This window comes from Drosophila novamexicana, unplaced genomic scaffold, assembly GCF_003285875.2.
Source record: "Drosophila novamexicana strain 15010-1031.04,08,12 unplaced genomic scaffold, DnovRS2.1 tig00000193-arrow-pilon, whole genome shotgun sequence".
In the NCBI taxonomy this organism is placed as follows: Eukaryota; Metazoa; Arthropoda; class Insecta; order Diptera; family Drosophilidae; genus Drosophila; species Drosophila novamexicana.
The window spans coordinates 7,520,988-7,536,424 of NW_020824787.1; the positions used below are offsets into that span (position 1 = coordinate 7,520,988).

Sequence of the window (15,437 nt, forward strand, 5' to 3'; positions counted from 1 at the left end):
TGCGGCTTAGAAATTTTGCTATAAATTTCTAAATAATTTGAGTTTGTCATTTGATAATGTTTTAATGGCATGATTTACATTTATTACACACACAAACACAGCCTGTTCGGAATTCCCAAAAATCTGCTTATGACAGCTGAAGCAATTTGTCAGATTCCCAAAAAGGGGGTCAACAGGGTTTGTCTGAGCCACATTGGGATCAGGGGGTGCAGCGGCGTCATGTGCTTGTCGCCTGTTGGCACTGCGAAAGGCCAAAGGCCCAAAACAAATACACAAATTAAGCCATGCTCAGAAATACTCAATTACATGAGTCCAAAATGAAAAGAAAATAAACCAAACTGAGCTGCGAGCCAAAAAGGATTAAATGGCTTTATTGGGGGCTTAAGGCTCGTCATACCCTGTAGCCAAACTGATAAGTCTACAGGGTATGAAGGAATGTGAAACATCACCCAGCAAATCTTTGATACCCATTTCCACTAAGGAGGGATGGAATAAGTAAAAGCTTCTGGTCTATTCTCTAGACATATATTATTGCTATATAACGAAACAACCTTCGATCTAGTTACAGGGTATTTTCTTGAGCAAACACGCACCTAGAACAAATACTGAGCCTAGGCTTAATTCTCAATGAACGCACAAAACGCGTAATTCACATTCAGCATGTTTAAGCTCTAGTTACAGGGCATTTGCTCGTGTAAGCATTCTTCTTGAGCTTTTAATCTCTTGTTTTTTTCGACCTTATGAGGCCAATCGAACCATTATATGCGTATTTTTGGCTAACGCCCAAGTTGAGCCAATTAGTTAAGTAGTTTCATAAATTTCAACCCCTCGAGCAGATCGCATAGTTAAGAAAAACTTAAGCTAAGAACTACGCCAAACCCCAATTCTTAACAATTTTATGTAATTAATAATGTAACTATAAGCAAATTAAAATCTAGAGCTAATAAGCATTTACATTACTTGAAGTGCACGAAAAAATGTGCTTTACGCCAGTTGCCATACAAAGAATTAAATAAAATTGTTCCATTGTCAGCAAAAACTTTTGCATGCAAGTGCAAAAGCATTTTGCCATAATTATTCCTTAGCAAAGATATAGCAGAAGCAGAAGCAGCTCACAAAAAATGTCGGCTAAAATACTCACATATGTATATACATATATATAATTTGGCTGTGCAACTTTTGGCCCTGGTAATATTCATAAGTGTCTGCTTAATATTCATAAAAGCATTTTAATTTGCATTTAATTCAATTATTTTGCGCCACTGTAGATGGTTGCTTTTTGTTTGCCGAGCAGGGGCGGAGGGTCGGTATATTCGTGAGGGGGCTTCTATTAAGCACATGTAACTTTCGACAACTGAAGGGCGCACTGGGCGTGGCACAAGGGCTGTGCCATGTGCACGTCAATTAACAAATAATTTGACGCGACATTTTGTCGTCGCCAAATTAAATTAAAAACCATTTTCTGGCCAGAGTTGCCATCAACACCTAAAAACCCTCCGCCACGCCTCCTCGCCCATTAGGCAGGCAAGCCTGCTTTTGAAACGGAAAAAAAATGACAGAGCATAAACCCTGAAGGCTCTTATACAAAGGGCGTTAAATCGGAACACGGCACAATTTAAGAGCTGTCAAGAGCTCTGCAAAATAAGTTTATCTCCTTTACTTACAATTCAAATTGATGGCCACCATTATGCGGAAGAGAGGGGCGCGGCGCAAATCAATGCAAATCGCACACACACACACAAAAAACTCGCGTTGAATTTTCAGCAAAAATGTACAACTTGCTTTTATTTTATAAACTGTGTATTTCTTCTTTTTTATGATTTTTTTTTTTTTGGCTATTTCCGCAGCTGTTGACGCGCAGAAATTCGCTAACCAACTGAACTGAGTGAATGGCTGACGGGCTGAGCAACTGATGTGGCCCAAAGCGAGCGACACATGTGAAGAGGAAGAAAAGGATAGCCCGGACACAAACACAGTTATGGACTGGCAGAGCCCAGGACGAGTGCATGCAATTTTAATTCGTGTCGTGTAGCATAGTGTTGTTTTTCGCTTTTTTGGCAAGCGCTACCAAAAGAGCTAACGCTAGTTGTTTTCGTTGTTGTTGTTGTTGTTGTTGTTGTTAGGAAAAGTCGCCGGCGACATTCGTCTGGCAGCCTAATTGCCTGGGCGGCCGACCAGCCCAGCTGAGCGGGTCGAGCCAAACAGCTGATGAGTCAGCCGTCATTGGAGTGAAAACTGTAGTCAACCAGTGTAGCAAGTGAGTCAAATGTGCAAATATATATAAAAAACAAGTAAGAGGTTCAAGTCGGGAGCTCCCGACTAGGGGATACCCTGAACCCTCTTCTTCCAACATCAAATGAATATATATATATTTTATTTTAGAAGCTATATGTCAAGTTTGGTGACTCTAGCTCTTATTATTTACCAAAATTGCCCAAAAAACAGGATATCGATATCGATTTCGATTATCGATTATCGATTGCTTGGAAACGGAGTAAGTTATCGATTATCGGAAACAAACTCGATCTGCGCGATCACGTCTCTAGCTCTTATAGGTTCTGAGATCCTTGCGTTCATACATACGGACGGACGGACGGACGGACGGACAGACAGACGAACATGGCAACATCGACTCGGCTATTTATGCTGATTAAGAATCTATATACTTTATGGGGTCGGAGATGCTTCCTTCTGCCTGTTACATACATTTGGCTTTCGCACAAATACAATATACCCTTATACCCATTTTTAATGGGTTCAGGGTATAAAAAAACTATAGCTCCTGAGTAAATTTTACGTACCTGCATTTAGCTATATTTGTGGCTTTGAAGAAAATATTTGCCTTTAAACAATACACAATCTATTTGACTTAATTGTTTTATCGATCGATAAAAGTACAAATATATTCAAAAAGAATATGACAAAAGCTGACCTAACCGATCAAATAGTGTTATAGTTAGCCAAAACTATCAGTTCCGAATATGCTGCATGCTTAAAGGGATTATTGGCATATTATTGAACTGATTTATCGGACAGTTGTATCCAAAAGCCCTAAGTAAAGACTTAGGCAACCTACCCATAAGACTAATATTAAAAGGAAGAGAAACTGGAGGAAATCTTTAAAGCTCTCTGAACTTTTCAACTTTTATATCTGCATTTTTACGAATAAGTATAATTCACATACATTAAGCCTGATAAGCCACACAATCTTATCGATAGTCGCTAAGCTTACACAGAGAGCATTTTACATTTACACCTATTTATTTTTTTCTGCAGAGGGTTTAAACATTTCGTAGAAATTTCTAACGTATTGCAGTAGTAAAAACTGACTTATCTATTGGCTCATCTACTTAGAGAGCGAGTCTATATGGGATGAGCCTTCATAGCGTGAAATTTGTGCCAGTTCAAATGTATTTTAGTAGGAATTTCGCAAGTTTTTATGCTTTGCAGACCTTGGAACTCGCCATCAAAATTTCTGGCTTTTTGCACAGTGTACCTGCTGCGTAGAAGTACATTGTTTTTTCCGCTATATAAAGCCAACTTAAGCTATGAAATTGAAGAACAAAGCTAACAGCAAACAGAAAAACAAAAGGAAAGCGCATTTCGTTTTCAAATGCCACGCCCCGACTAGTCACAGTTGCGCCCTCGTCTAAGCCCGCGACATCTACGTGCCCAGCAGCCACATTGGCATTGATTGGCCTCAACGTTGGCCAAATGTCGCCGAAAGTCTGACACAACACACATACGACACGTTAGCCGAGCGAGCTGAAGGGAAGGCGCGTTTGTAGCTGGCCAAAAATGTCGGTAAACAGCACTAAAAGCTGCAAAAAGGCATTGCATACGACAAGGCGACAAAACAGCAGCAGCTGTTATGGTATTTGTTGTTGTTGTTGTTGTTTTAATGGATTTTATGCCGTTGAGCGGCTCTTGCGAGTCGAGACATGCACGACGATGATTCATTGAGAGTTCCTACGAGCAGCTTTTCCTGCAGCTTTTTGAGTGTTTTTCATGCGCCTTTGCAGACAAATTACCAAACAACAAATGGATGGGCGGAACTTACCTGAAAAGAAAGCAAAAAAAAAAAAACAGAAAGACAATTAGTGAATAAATCGTGATAAAAAGCAGGTTTAAAAAAAGTTAAAAAATATTGCAGTCATACATCATAAAAAAGCACGCACATGCATGCTTCCATTTTTGTGAGAGCGACCTAAGTGACCCTGGAAAACAAGTTATTTATGAAATAACAAATTTTAGCTCTGCAGGTTGGGAAAACTGTGTTAGAAAGTAGCTCGTAGTAGCTGCATTCTCTAAACATTAATTTAAATAATGTCACCATGGAGGACAGACGGATGATCAAGAGAAAATTAAATACTAACTCCATAAAGTCAAGAAATATGAGCTTAAAAGTAGCTACTCGTAACTGCGTGCTCTTATGAAGTTAAATCATGCCACCATGGAGAGCAGATGCGACACACATGTGTAATAACAGAACCAAAAGCAAAAAACCAAAAAAAACTTCAACAAATCAAACTTATAAACAATCAAGATTGTTCTAGTAGGGAGTGCCCGACTAAGGGATACCCTGAACCTTGTAAGTTCAACACCAAATGCAGCCTGCGCTAAGCAGGGGGGTTTCTATAAAAGAAAGAGGATTGATATAAATGTACTCTAGTAAAAGGTAAATGCCAAATTTGGTCACTTCAGCTCTTAAAACATAAGAGATTTGCTTAAAGAACTGGTTTGCGATGTCAATTTTTATCGATTGCTAAAAAACCGACCAACTACTGCGCGGACACTAGAAGGACCTATGTTCTCTCTGTATTTAGCTCTAATGGATTCTGGGAGCAAAGACTTCATAGATACCGATGGGTAGACAGACTGCCGGACAAACAGACGGCCATGGCTAAGACGACAGGTCTATCGATACTACCCAAGAATATATATAATGTGTGTGATCGGAGATGCTTGCTTTTGCCTGTAACAAACATTTACACAAAATCATTATACCCTTTTACCCTTTTTCAAGGGGTATAATAAAGCCTTAACATGGACACAAATAAAGTGATAAAAATAATTTTCCAAATATTCGCCCATTAGAAGGAAACATAATAATAAAAAAAATGTAAAATATGAACTTAGTAAATATTTCTATCCGAAAGTACAGTCAAACTGCATTATAACAAACGCAAATGGTGTAACATGTAAAGACTTCCACACAAATAAAACCAATAACAATAAAAAAAGCGATTTCTTCAAATCTTCTTAATAGCAAAAACTTGGCAAGAAAGTTTGGTAATTCCTTCGAAAACTCAATTTGTGGAAGAATTCATTATAAAGAAGCTCGACTGTAATTCTATAAAAGCAGAAGTACATTCAGCAGCCCAGCTGTTTGTTAAAACTTCCTTTGCCGCTGCCCAACACTTTTTTGTGTGTGTGTGTTTTTTTTTTTGCATAAGTGAGTGCCGTTAGTTAGTGGCAGGAAAAACTTTTAACCAACGTTACGCTTCGTAGAATGCGGCGTCTAAGATAAGAAAAAGAGACGCGACAGCTAAAAAAAATTCTTGCACTTATTGTTGGCTGTTGCTGGGCAAAGTTGCTCAAGATGTTGCGAAGGCAGCACAGCCAGAACATAGTTGGAAAAGTTCTCTCTCTGCCGCGAGGCAACTCAATAAGTTGTTCTTCTGAAAGGAGGCAGCAGGGAGAAGCAGGCGCTTTAATTAGTCATACATGAGCTTTGCTTATAAATACTTTCTTTTTAATGTAAGCATAAGCTTGCATGTCTAGCTAGGCATGGTTGCTTTTTGTGCTGGCAGTTCGATAACTTCGCCAACGATTTTTGTATTTATCGATAGCTGGAAATTCTGCGATTTAAAATCGAACTCAAACTTAATTTCAGCCGGAATATTTGTGGCATATGACGCCTTTGGAACGTTGTGTATGGAATGCAAAAATTGAAAACTAACCGACGCCTGCCTGACACCATTTTTCTTTTGTTCCTGATTAAAACTGACACAACATGTTTTACATTTTCCTGGGCTACTTGTCTTAGCCATTATTCTTTATTTTTTATTGTTTTTTTTTTTTTTTGTCGCTTCTCGGCTTCGGTTCTGTCTAGTTTCTGGGCGATTACATAAGCAAATGCCGTCTGCACGTGCAGCTAATCGACTCCTCAGCTGCCTACCACTCGCTGGTTGGTATCCAACTGTGCGCGACGTTGCCAAATGAAGCCTGGCGCCTTGGCCCAGACAGCAAAGGGAGAGCTACCCAACCCCCTATATATAAGTATATATATTTATGTAGTACTGGGGTAAGTTGCCGACCAGGTATATCGCATTGCAACAACTGCAAATGACGCAGTAACGTGACGTGTTTCGGGTTTCGCTTTGTGTTAGGGTGAAAAAGTCAGGCGACCCAGCTTGAAATGGCCTCAAAGGGGGCGAATTGTTAAGGTAGAAATGACAGGGTGTTTCAAGTTTTGCTGCACCGACTGCAGTTTATCACCTTGGGAATGCGGCTAGGCTAACTGACGTCGTCGTCGCCGCCATTAGCTATATATAGTATATATACATATATATATATATATCGAACTTTTTTGTATGTTGCAAAGGCTACTGCACTATTGATTTTTCTTTTTTTTGCCTTTTTTTTGCCTTTTGCCTTTGCTGGGTTTTATTTTAGCAACGCTGGCCATTTGGGAGGCCACTTGATATTAGCATAAGTCAATAAACTGTTGGCAAAAATTACGCCAACTAACATGTGCGGCTTAACAGGAAAAGTCTGGAACAGAACATCACAGCGAAAATTGTGGGAAATTGGTTAACCTAATGATGATTACAAAATAATAATGTTTAATGATTGAAAAACATTATGGAAATCAAATATGCAGCGTGTAATGGCTATAAAATGATGGTTATTAAATATGCAGAATTGCATGTGATATTAGGTCAGGGCACACAACCAATGAGAGTTAATAGCCCAGGCGCTCGGAAGGTTGATTGAAATTGTTAACTTTTTTAAAATACTTTTTTTGTAATGAAATACTATTAGTTAATGTTCTAGCAGGAAAATGCCGTACGATCAAGTATAAAGAAATTGTTCTCCCGCCCTCACAAACTTAATATCAGACAACTTTTTTTATTCTCAGCTTTTCCGCTCTCTTCCCTTTTACTGTTACGTTAAATTAGCAATAGTATTCTGTATTTGCTTTTGGTTTTTCCTTGCTCTTTTTCTTTTCATCAATCCCAAGCCGGCGTCATATTCAACAACAACAAAAAATTAGGTTTCTATTCTTAATACGTCGCTTAAAAGCACCACCCAATCCCCGAGTGTTTGCTCCAGTTCTCACTTCGAGTTCTCGACAGGAGCGTTAGGAACAGACCGTCTTATGCCGTTTCCTTCATTAAGCGCCCGTAAGTATGCCTCAACTTCTTTCACATTCTCGTCGCGTCGCCTTGCTTGCTATTATTTGCTTTGCTTGGTTTGGGGCTTAGTTCTTAGCGCCATATGTGCACAGTCAGCAGTTATTTTGAGGCTGGAATTGGGCTGCAGACACGCCCACTTTTTGTGCATTGCATTTCAATTAAAGTTAAGCCAAGTAGAAGAGCAATGAGCGTGTTCAGCTGCTGAATACCCTGTAAGCAAAACACCTCTAGCTCTCTGTGCAAGTTATTAAAGTTTGATAGACCCTCCGAAAAGCTTCAAACAGCCCAAAAAGAGAATTCCCTGTGAACAGTTACTAATTTCAGTTATCTTAAGACAGATATACCCTTTAATTTGATATAAGACTCTATATAAATCAACGTATATTATTATATAACCCCTTTAAAAATTAATATTACTATTATAAACTATTTCAAAAAGCGGATATACGTCTGATAATAGGTCTAAAGTCTTAAAAAATATATATTATTTCCTGTAAAGAACATTTCGAATAATGTATTAACACCATTTGCTTCATATTTTAACCAGGCTATAGGGTATAGAAACTCTTTCAATCAATAATATACCCTGTTAAGCTACTTTAGAATAATTGAACACAAAAAAATCCTACTAGCCTTTTCTTTACCTAAGAACAGCATACCCTTTATTTTAGCCAGAGTATAAAAGCACCTTTATTCAAAAATGTACAAGTCTATTACCCTTGTTTTTTTTTTCTAAAAACAACAAGCAGGGTATATAAACTCTTAATATATCTTATATATACATATACCCTATAATGAGCTATTAGAAGAGCCGTAAGCCATTACTACTAGCCTTATCTTCCCTTAAAGCAGCATACCCTTTATATATAAAACAGGCTACAGGGTATTAAAACTCTGTTTTTCAAATATTTAAATATTTGGCATGAACCTATATCCCCTGCGTAGCATACAACATTCTACAGGGTATATTAATGCTTGATGAAGTTGTCTGCAAAAATTAAGATGGAAATCGCTTGGACCACAAATACGGGTACTGTGTGCACAGGGTACAGGTTATCTGCCCCCCCCCCCCCCCCCTCCTTTTTCCACGCCTCTGCGCAGCCTCTTGTATTCGAGTGCTATTTCATTCTGCATGCGGGGCTTTTGTTAACTGTTGCAAATAATAATACACTACCTTTTTGCACTGGAAGCGGTTACCATTGTTTATTTTTGTTGTTTGTTTGTTTTGCTGCTTTGTTCTTGGGGCTTGCTTGTTCTTCAACTTATTGACTGCCAGCTGCATAGCTAATTAGCTGCTGTTTATTATTTTTTTCTTTATCATTTTCTTGCCTATTTTGTTCTTTCCTATTTTCTGGCCTATTGCAACATCTTACATATTGAAAGAAATTCAAATGAGCAGCTTTCCACCCTTCTGCTTGCGCGGGCTGGAAAAATCTCTTGGTTTTCCCGAACATTTCACTTCTTCTTGAAGCCCAATTGTGCCGTGCTATTTGTGCAGCGCATTAGGTACACCGAAAACTGCCGTCAATGGTTGGACGCATTGAAATTAAACTTATTTCAATAAAAAACAAAAGCTCTCAAGTTGTTCAGGAAGCCAACTTTTTAAAGACAAAATTTTATTTTGACATTCAAACTTTGAATAGCATATAAAAACTATATATATCAGATAGTAGCTTGAATGCATTGATTATTGGTGCAGTTAGCACAATTTTTTAAGTTTTCTTATTAAAAGTTTAAGAATAGTTTATTTAACGAAGTATTGCCTAAAACCATTTTATAAAATGTTACGCATTAACTAAATACTTCAAGCTTCAAATGATTCGTAACATTTTTCTAAATGCCTTATCATTTAATACTATTTTATATAAATAATTATTTTTTTAGTAGAAAACGTGAAACTAAAACACAATATACGATTTGAGAATATTTAACGTAATAAAAAATGTTATTATAGCTCAATCGCTTAAACATTAAAAAATATATCAAATAATTTATATTAATTATTCTACTTAATAATTTTTAATTTGTACATTATTAAATTCCTTTTCATATAATACCAACCCAAATACAAAATACCATGCTTTTGGTATGAAGTATGAAACTGATTCACGAATAAAAAAATACTTTTTATAATTTATTTTTAAATTAAAAACAAAAAAAAAAACAATTTTAATTGGAAACATAAATCTGTAACATGTTTAAAGAATAGTAAAAACAATAAATTATTATCTAATAAACCCTTTCCTATACATATAACCCTTTCATTAATTGTTATTTAGTATTTAGTATTTTCTAAATGAGTGCTTAAATATCGTGTTTTTTTCGGAAACGTGAAACTGAAACACGATTCATTGAAACGGCGCTAAAATGCAGAATGGCACGTTGCAAATATATCGCACTGATTATCGATAAGAAAATATAAAAAAAAAAAAAACAGAAACTTCGGTTGTAACTTCTCTAGTTTCTGCCTAGTTGCAGAGCAAGGGTCCCCCAAATTGCATTCTTGTAAGCAATGAATATGGCAGAGACAAGCACTTGGAGCTGCACATTACCGAAATTTTATACGTTCACACATATTTGGACCATCGAGAACTTTTATTTGGTCTATAATATGTGTGAGAAACTGGAATCGCCGACATTTTTCAGTGCGGATCGCAAATGGAGGCTTTGCATCAATACCAAATACGAAGATGATTTGGTTATGTTCGTATTCACAAATCTGCCAAATGCCAAAGCGGTTGTCACCTGCTCCATACTGGATCGCGAGGAGACGGCCATAGCCATATCCCTGAAAACGGCCTGTGAACGGGCCTTTAAGTTCATGGAGTGTGGTGAACTATTTGATAAATCCAAGGGCTATTTGCCCAATAACAAGCTGTCCATCTGCTGTAAAATCATAATGCTGAAGGAGACGAAAAGCAGCTGCGGACAGACGAATATGATAAAAGTGCCCGAGTGTCAATTGGCCGAGGATATGGGCAATCTATTCGATAGTAAAAAGTTCAGCGATGTGGCCATTGTTGCCAGCAATGGACGGGAAATAATGGCTCATAAGAGCATACTATCTGGTAGGATATTACATTTTAACTATATATGCATATGTATGTCGACATATTCTATTCGTTTCGCAGCTCGCAGCGATGTTTTTTCGGCCATGTTTAAGCATAAAACCGTGGAGAATGAAGAGAATCGTGTCGTTATAGGCGATTTAAATCATGATATTGTCAAAGAAATGCTCAAATACATGTACACAGGCAAATCAGCCCATTTGGATGTATTCGCCAAGGATTTACTAGTCGCTGCCGACAAATACGCACTCGAGAAGCTAAAAGCAATGTGCGAAAGTTCTCTATATAGCAAACTATGCGTTAATAATGCGGCACAAACTCTCGTCCTTGCCGATATGCACAGCGCAACGCAACTTAAGACACAAACAATTGAATTTATTAAGGCACATGCCAGCAATGTTAAGGCCTCAGCGGGCTGGAAGAGAATCGTACACACTCACGCCAATCTAATTGCTGAGAATTTTCCATAAAATGGGCTTCAGAAATCTCCCAGAAAACAAACCAAAAACAAATGTTTACATTTTTATATCATTTTGCTCAAACTATTGTTAACACAAATGTATACAAATATCATCTCTAGTCTGTGCTAGGTTTTCAAATAAAATACGAATACCTAGGATTACTTTGATAAGTGCTCGATTTGAGGCTTGGCCAGGACTAGTTTTTGAAACTCTTTCACGTAATGTGTATTGTATCTTGCATCAAAATAATTTGGTATATATAATGGACAAGTACTAGCAAACCCTTATTGTCAATTTGAGCGCATATAACTTTTTCAGCTACTTTATAACTTTTTTAAGGCGACACTTTACAACACTAGTTGATAGTTTTCTTTTAACACTATATTATTAAGCAGCCCAAGCAAACGTCGGTTGTTAATTAAGTCTAGATAAATGATTATACAAATAATAAAATGATCTTTGAGAGTCAATCAGAAAAACAGCTTATTCAGCTTCTATTTTTGTAACAATATTTTAATACTATTTTATCAATTGAGGTTTTTTAAATATTTTAATTGGTAATGAAACGATTTTTGAGAATAAGTCAATAAGAAAACCAATTAGACCAATATTTTTGAGCTATTTTTTTCTTGAATTTAGCCACTTTTTTTATAATACTGTTTGTTATAAGTTGTCAAAGGCAACAATTGGCTGTCAATTAAGGCTTTGTAAATAATAATAACTAAACAACTTTGAGAGTCAATCAATCATAAATCTAATTCAAATATTATTGTTTGTAGTTACAATTTACAACACTGGTTGTCAAAAGTAGCAATCGGCTGTCAATTGCGTTTTTGTACATATTGAAACATTTCTTTAAGCGACAGTTAGAAAGATAACTCAGATCTAACTCCTTACAAGCTATAAGCAACAATCAATTGTCTAGTAAGTACATCATATTTTAAAATGTAGCAACATTTAAAGTAAACCTCGCTGCATTTTCCACGCGCTCTGCGTGGCACGTAATTGTTGTTGCCTGAGAGCCACGGAAAGCACATTTCTGATGCCATTTTGTTGCCACTCATTAAGACAACAATTATACTTTATTCAGCGACATTCAGGCATATTTAAAGCTATATACATATACATATATACTCATTTATCTAGCTAGAAAAACATTGAAGGCAACAGCAGCTACAGCCAAGGACATGTTGTCATAATAATGCCATACAACTGGCGAATGGCAAGTTGCAACAAGCGAATGGCAACGACCAGCGGCAACAAAATTTCATTGTTCAGATCATTTTGGATGACGCCGTTGTAAGGCGGATGTGTCTGCGGATGAGGATGCATTAATGCCAGCCAGCAAAGGAAGAGGGAAGAGTCAGAGAGGGAGAGTGCTAGAGAGAAAGAGCGTCAGTCAGTTGAACATTTCTGTGTTGCCTGTTTATAGCACAACAACAAATTTTAATGTTGCAACTGCAGCTTGCAACAACGTCGGGACGTTGCCATAACAAACGCTAAAAGTGTCAGTGACATTTCAACAACATTTCGCCAACGCCATGCTGGCCATGTGCTCGTCCTGCTACGCATACAGAGCCATGTTCCAATGCCGCCCCTTGCCCACGCCTTGAAGGCCTCGGCAACAACGTTGCAAGATAATTTTAAACCAGCAAACGAGAATATGTTGCATGCAGCAGCAGGTTCCTGGTTTGGGTAGGGGCGAAGTGAACTCGTGTCTCTGACAGTCGCTTGTTGCCAGTCTGATTAACTATCCAAGCGGCTTAACATAGTCGAGTAAATTATGTCTGACCCGGACGCAGACGAAAAGTGCAGAGCAAAAACCTGGCAGAAGCTTGTAAGTTAGTTTAATTTAGAACTGGCCACTTCCTGGTGACAAGTATTAAGTATTTTGCAGGCATTTTAATTAAGATTATCTTAAGTTGTAAGGTCTAGTACCGTATGACTTTTACTCAGCACAGTTGGCTGATCTTTGCCAGATTCTTGTTGAGAGCGTTAACTTGGCTTCAATTGCCTGCAAATGTTGCCAAGAATCCGCCCTCAATCCGTCATATAACATTTTAGTTTATTCTATTACGAACTTTACAGTATATGCAACACGTTTTCTTTTCAATTGCAGCTTAAATAGCTCTCATATATTCTACAAAATGTATGTTTTTCTGGTAACCATAACCCTAGCTAGATTGAATTGCTCCATAACCGCACTTTAATCGAATAACAATTCATTTTCCTATATTCTCTCCTACTAAATGCCATTTGCAAAAACTTTTGCTGCTGGAGACAAACTTTTAGCCATCTTATAAATAATGTCCAAAAGGCTGGCACACTTGGCAAAAGTCGCATAAAAATGAAAGCGTGACTTATAAATTACAAATGACATTCTGGGCGATATGTAATTACAATGAAATAAATACTATTTATCGATTTTCTCTTTCGCAAATTAAGTTTCGGTTCAAGCTACGAGCAGGGCTAAACAATAGGGTTGTATATCTATATCTATAACTATATCTGTGTGTCTGTATGTGATTTTTATTTGTATTTCTTGTTATTGTTGTTGTTCTTGTTGTTGTTTGCGTGTTGCTGCTGCTGTGGCCGCTGCTGGTTTTGGTAATTCGGGCACAACTAGCATGGTTAGCTGCCCTTCGGCAAGTGCCAACCACCCAACTGTCCAGACACCCAACCACCCACCAACAGCCCGTTTCCATTTTGCGCGTTCAGTTTTATGAGCGTTCAAATTAGTGCGTTTCCATTGCCATCAACTCCCGTCCTATTGTTGCTAGACTTCCCTTCTCCGCGGCCAATAGCTCGATATGTCAGCTCTTCGTGTTTTGTGTCCACTTCGAGCAAAGATTGTTTTATGGCCAAAGGCTGTTTAGTTTATTAGCCGCCAACATGCAGGTACAGTTGTAACCCTCCCTTCGGAGGCGGTGGGCGTATGTGCGTGGGCGTGTTGAATTGCGGCTAATTAAAACTATGCACCCACACTTAACCCCCCTCCGCCCCCCCTGCTCTTTGTACACGGCACGTCAATTTGGCGCCTCATGTGAGTGGACATTTGTGGCAGCCCTTTGAGTTAAGGTTAAGGTGGTTGCATTCAAGTTGGTGTCCCCTAACGAGCTGCTGACAAGAGCTAATTAGCTAGAGAAACCTGATTGAACTCTGTGTCTCGCTGTTTGTTGCCTGTCCGAAATTTCGTATACTTGATTAATTAGCTGAAACGTGTTCAATTTAAGAGAAACCCTATTGCTGCTATAGCAAGACCCTGCTTTACAAATCAAGGCTTTAAGAATTTTCCAACATTTTTTAAGGTGTGAAAATATTTTAAACCAATTGAAATTATACCTGATTTCGCATCAGTTTAATGGGGTTGATTATGAAAAATAAATTAATGATAGATTGTAATGCTGTCAAAACTATCAAGCTCAGGGAATACAGATCTCATAGATCAGGAAACAGCGGATAATAATAATATTACAGGCAATGTCCTTCTTGATATTGCAATATAAACAAATATGTTTTATAATTTAATACAAATAATAGGGCTAAATAAAAAAGAGATTTATAATTTGATCAGACAATTTCTTAGAAAATTCAGCTTATGTCCCACATGTTTATAAAGTGCACTCAATTTCTCAAGCATTCAAAATGATTGCGTAGTGAAGCATAAATCTCTTTAAAAATCGCCTGTCAACCACAAGCCACAGAAATATGCATAAATATTTTATACAATTTTATGAAAGTAATGCATGGGACAAGCAAAGGTAGGCATAAATAAAAGGACATGGCTTGGGGTTAGAAAAGGATTGAGAACAGGAGAAATGAAAGCAGTTAGAGACAGGGAGGGAGAGAGAGAGGGGAAGGGACAAGGACGACACGTACGTACAACTGCGCCAAGTGTGAAAATTATGCGTTCAATGAAAATATTTTGCTCGAGCAAAGGCTCCGTCCCTTAAGGGCCGAGGGGAGGAAGGGTCCTGCGCCAGCTGCTGTAGCTGGCTGTAAGCCTTTTAAATCCTGCCCGTATGCAAAACATGCGCTTGCTGCTAGCCCAGGGCTTAGACTCCTGTTTGACCACAATGCAATTTTGTGGTTTACACAAGTACAAGGCCCCCGCCACTCGCCCCTTGCCGCAAAAAGTCTGTTTGAAAAGGGTGGAAATTTTTGGAGCTCACTTGAATGCGCAATCAGCAGGACAGCAGGATATGCTCTGTATATAATGCATGGCAATAATAAAATTGTCAGCTCCACTTGCGCCCACTTAAATCCGCCCGTTGCCATAAATAAAATGTTGCATGCAAATGGGCGCAACGCGTTTCTATGGAGAAAGAGACACACAGCACGCTGCAGCATGTCCAGAGATAACCAGTTGACCGCATTGCCCAACCGGATCCCTAACCCATCCAGCCGCATCACATAATAATTATTTTTTTTAGGTCAAACTCGCTGCTGGACAGTGAAAAACCAAATGCCACCGTATTCATAGCCAT

The 15,437-nt window shown here is 38.1% G+C and overlaps 2 protein-coding genes across 2 annotated transcripts in view; one reads left to right on the forward strand and one right to left on the reverse strand.

Annotated features, from left to right (window-relative positions):
- LOC115758484 (stathmin) overlaps positions 1-15,437 on the reverse strand; it is an 82,112-nt gene that overhangs the window by 12,062 nt on the left and 54,613 nt on the right. The window lies entirely within an intron of this gene.
- LOC115758485 (protein roadkill-like) lies at positions 9,878-11,099 on the forward strand. The gene is made up of 2 exons (XM_030699162.1): positions 9,878-10,489; positions 10,553-11,099. The coding sequence occupies exons 1-2, from the start codon at positions 9,934-9,936 to the stop codon at positions 10,957-10,959; spliced, it is 963 nt and encodes a 320-aa protein (XP_030555022.1). The 5' UTR covers positions 9,878-9,933; the 3' UTR covers positions 10,960-11,099.

Excerpts from the sequence above, each read along its gene's own strand:
- LOC115758485 (XM_030699162.1), top strand. The coding sequence starts at position 9,934 with ATGAATATGGCAGAGACAAGCACTTGGAGCTGCACATTACCGAAATTT. Across the intron at positions 10,490-10,552 it reads TCATAAGAGCATACTATCTG|CTCGCAGCGATGTTTTTTCG; the intron begins GTAGGATATTAC and ends TTCGTTTCGCAG.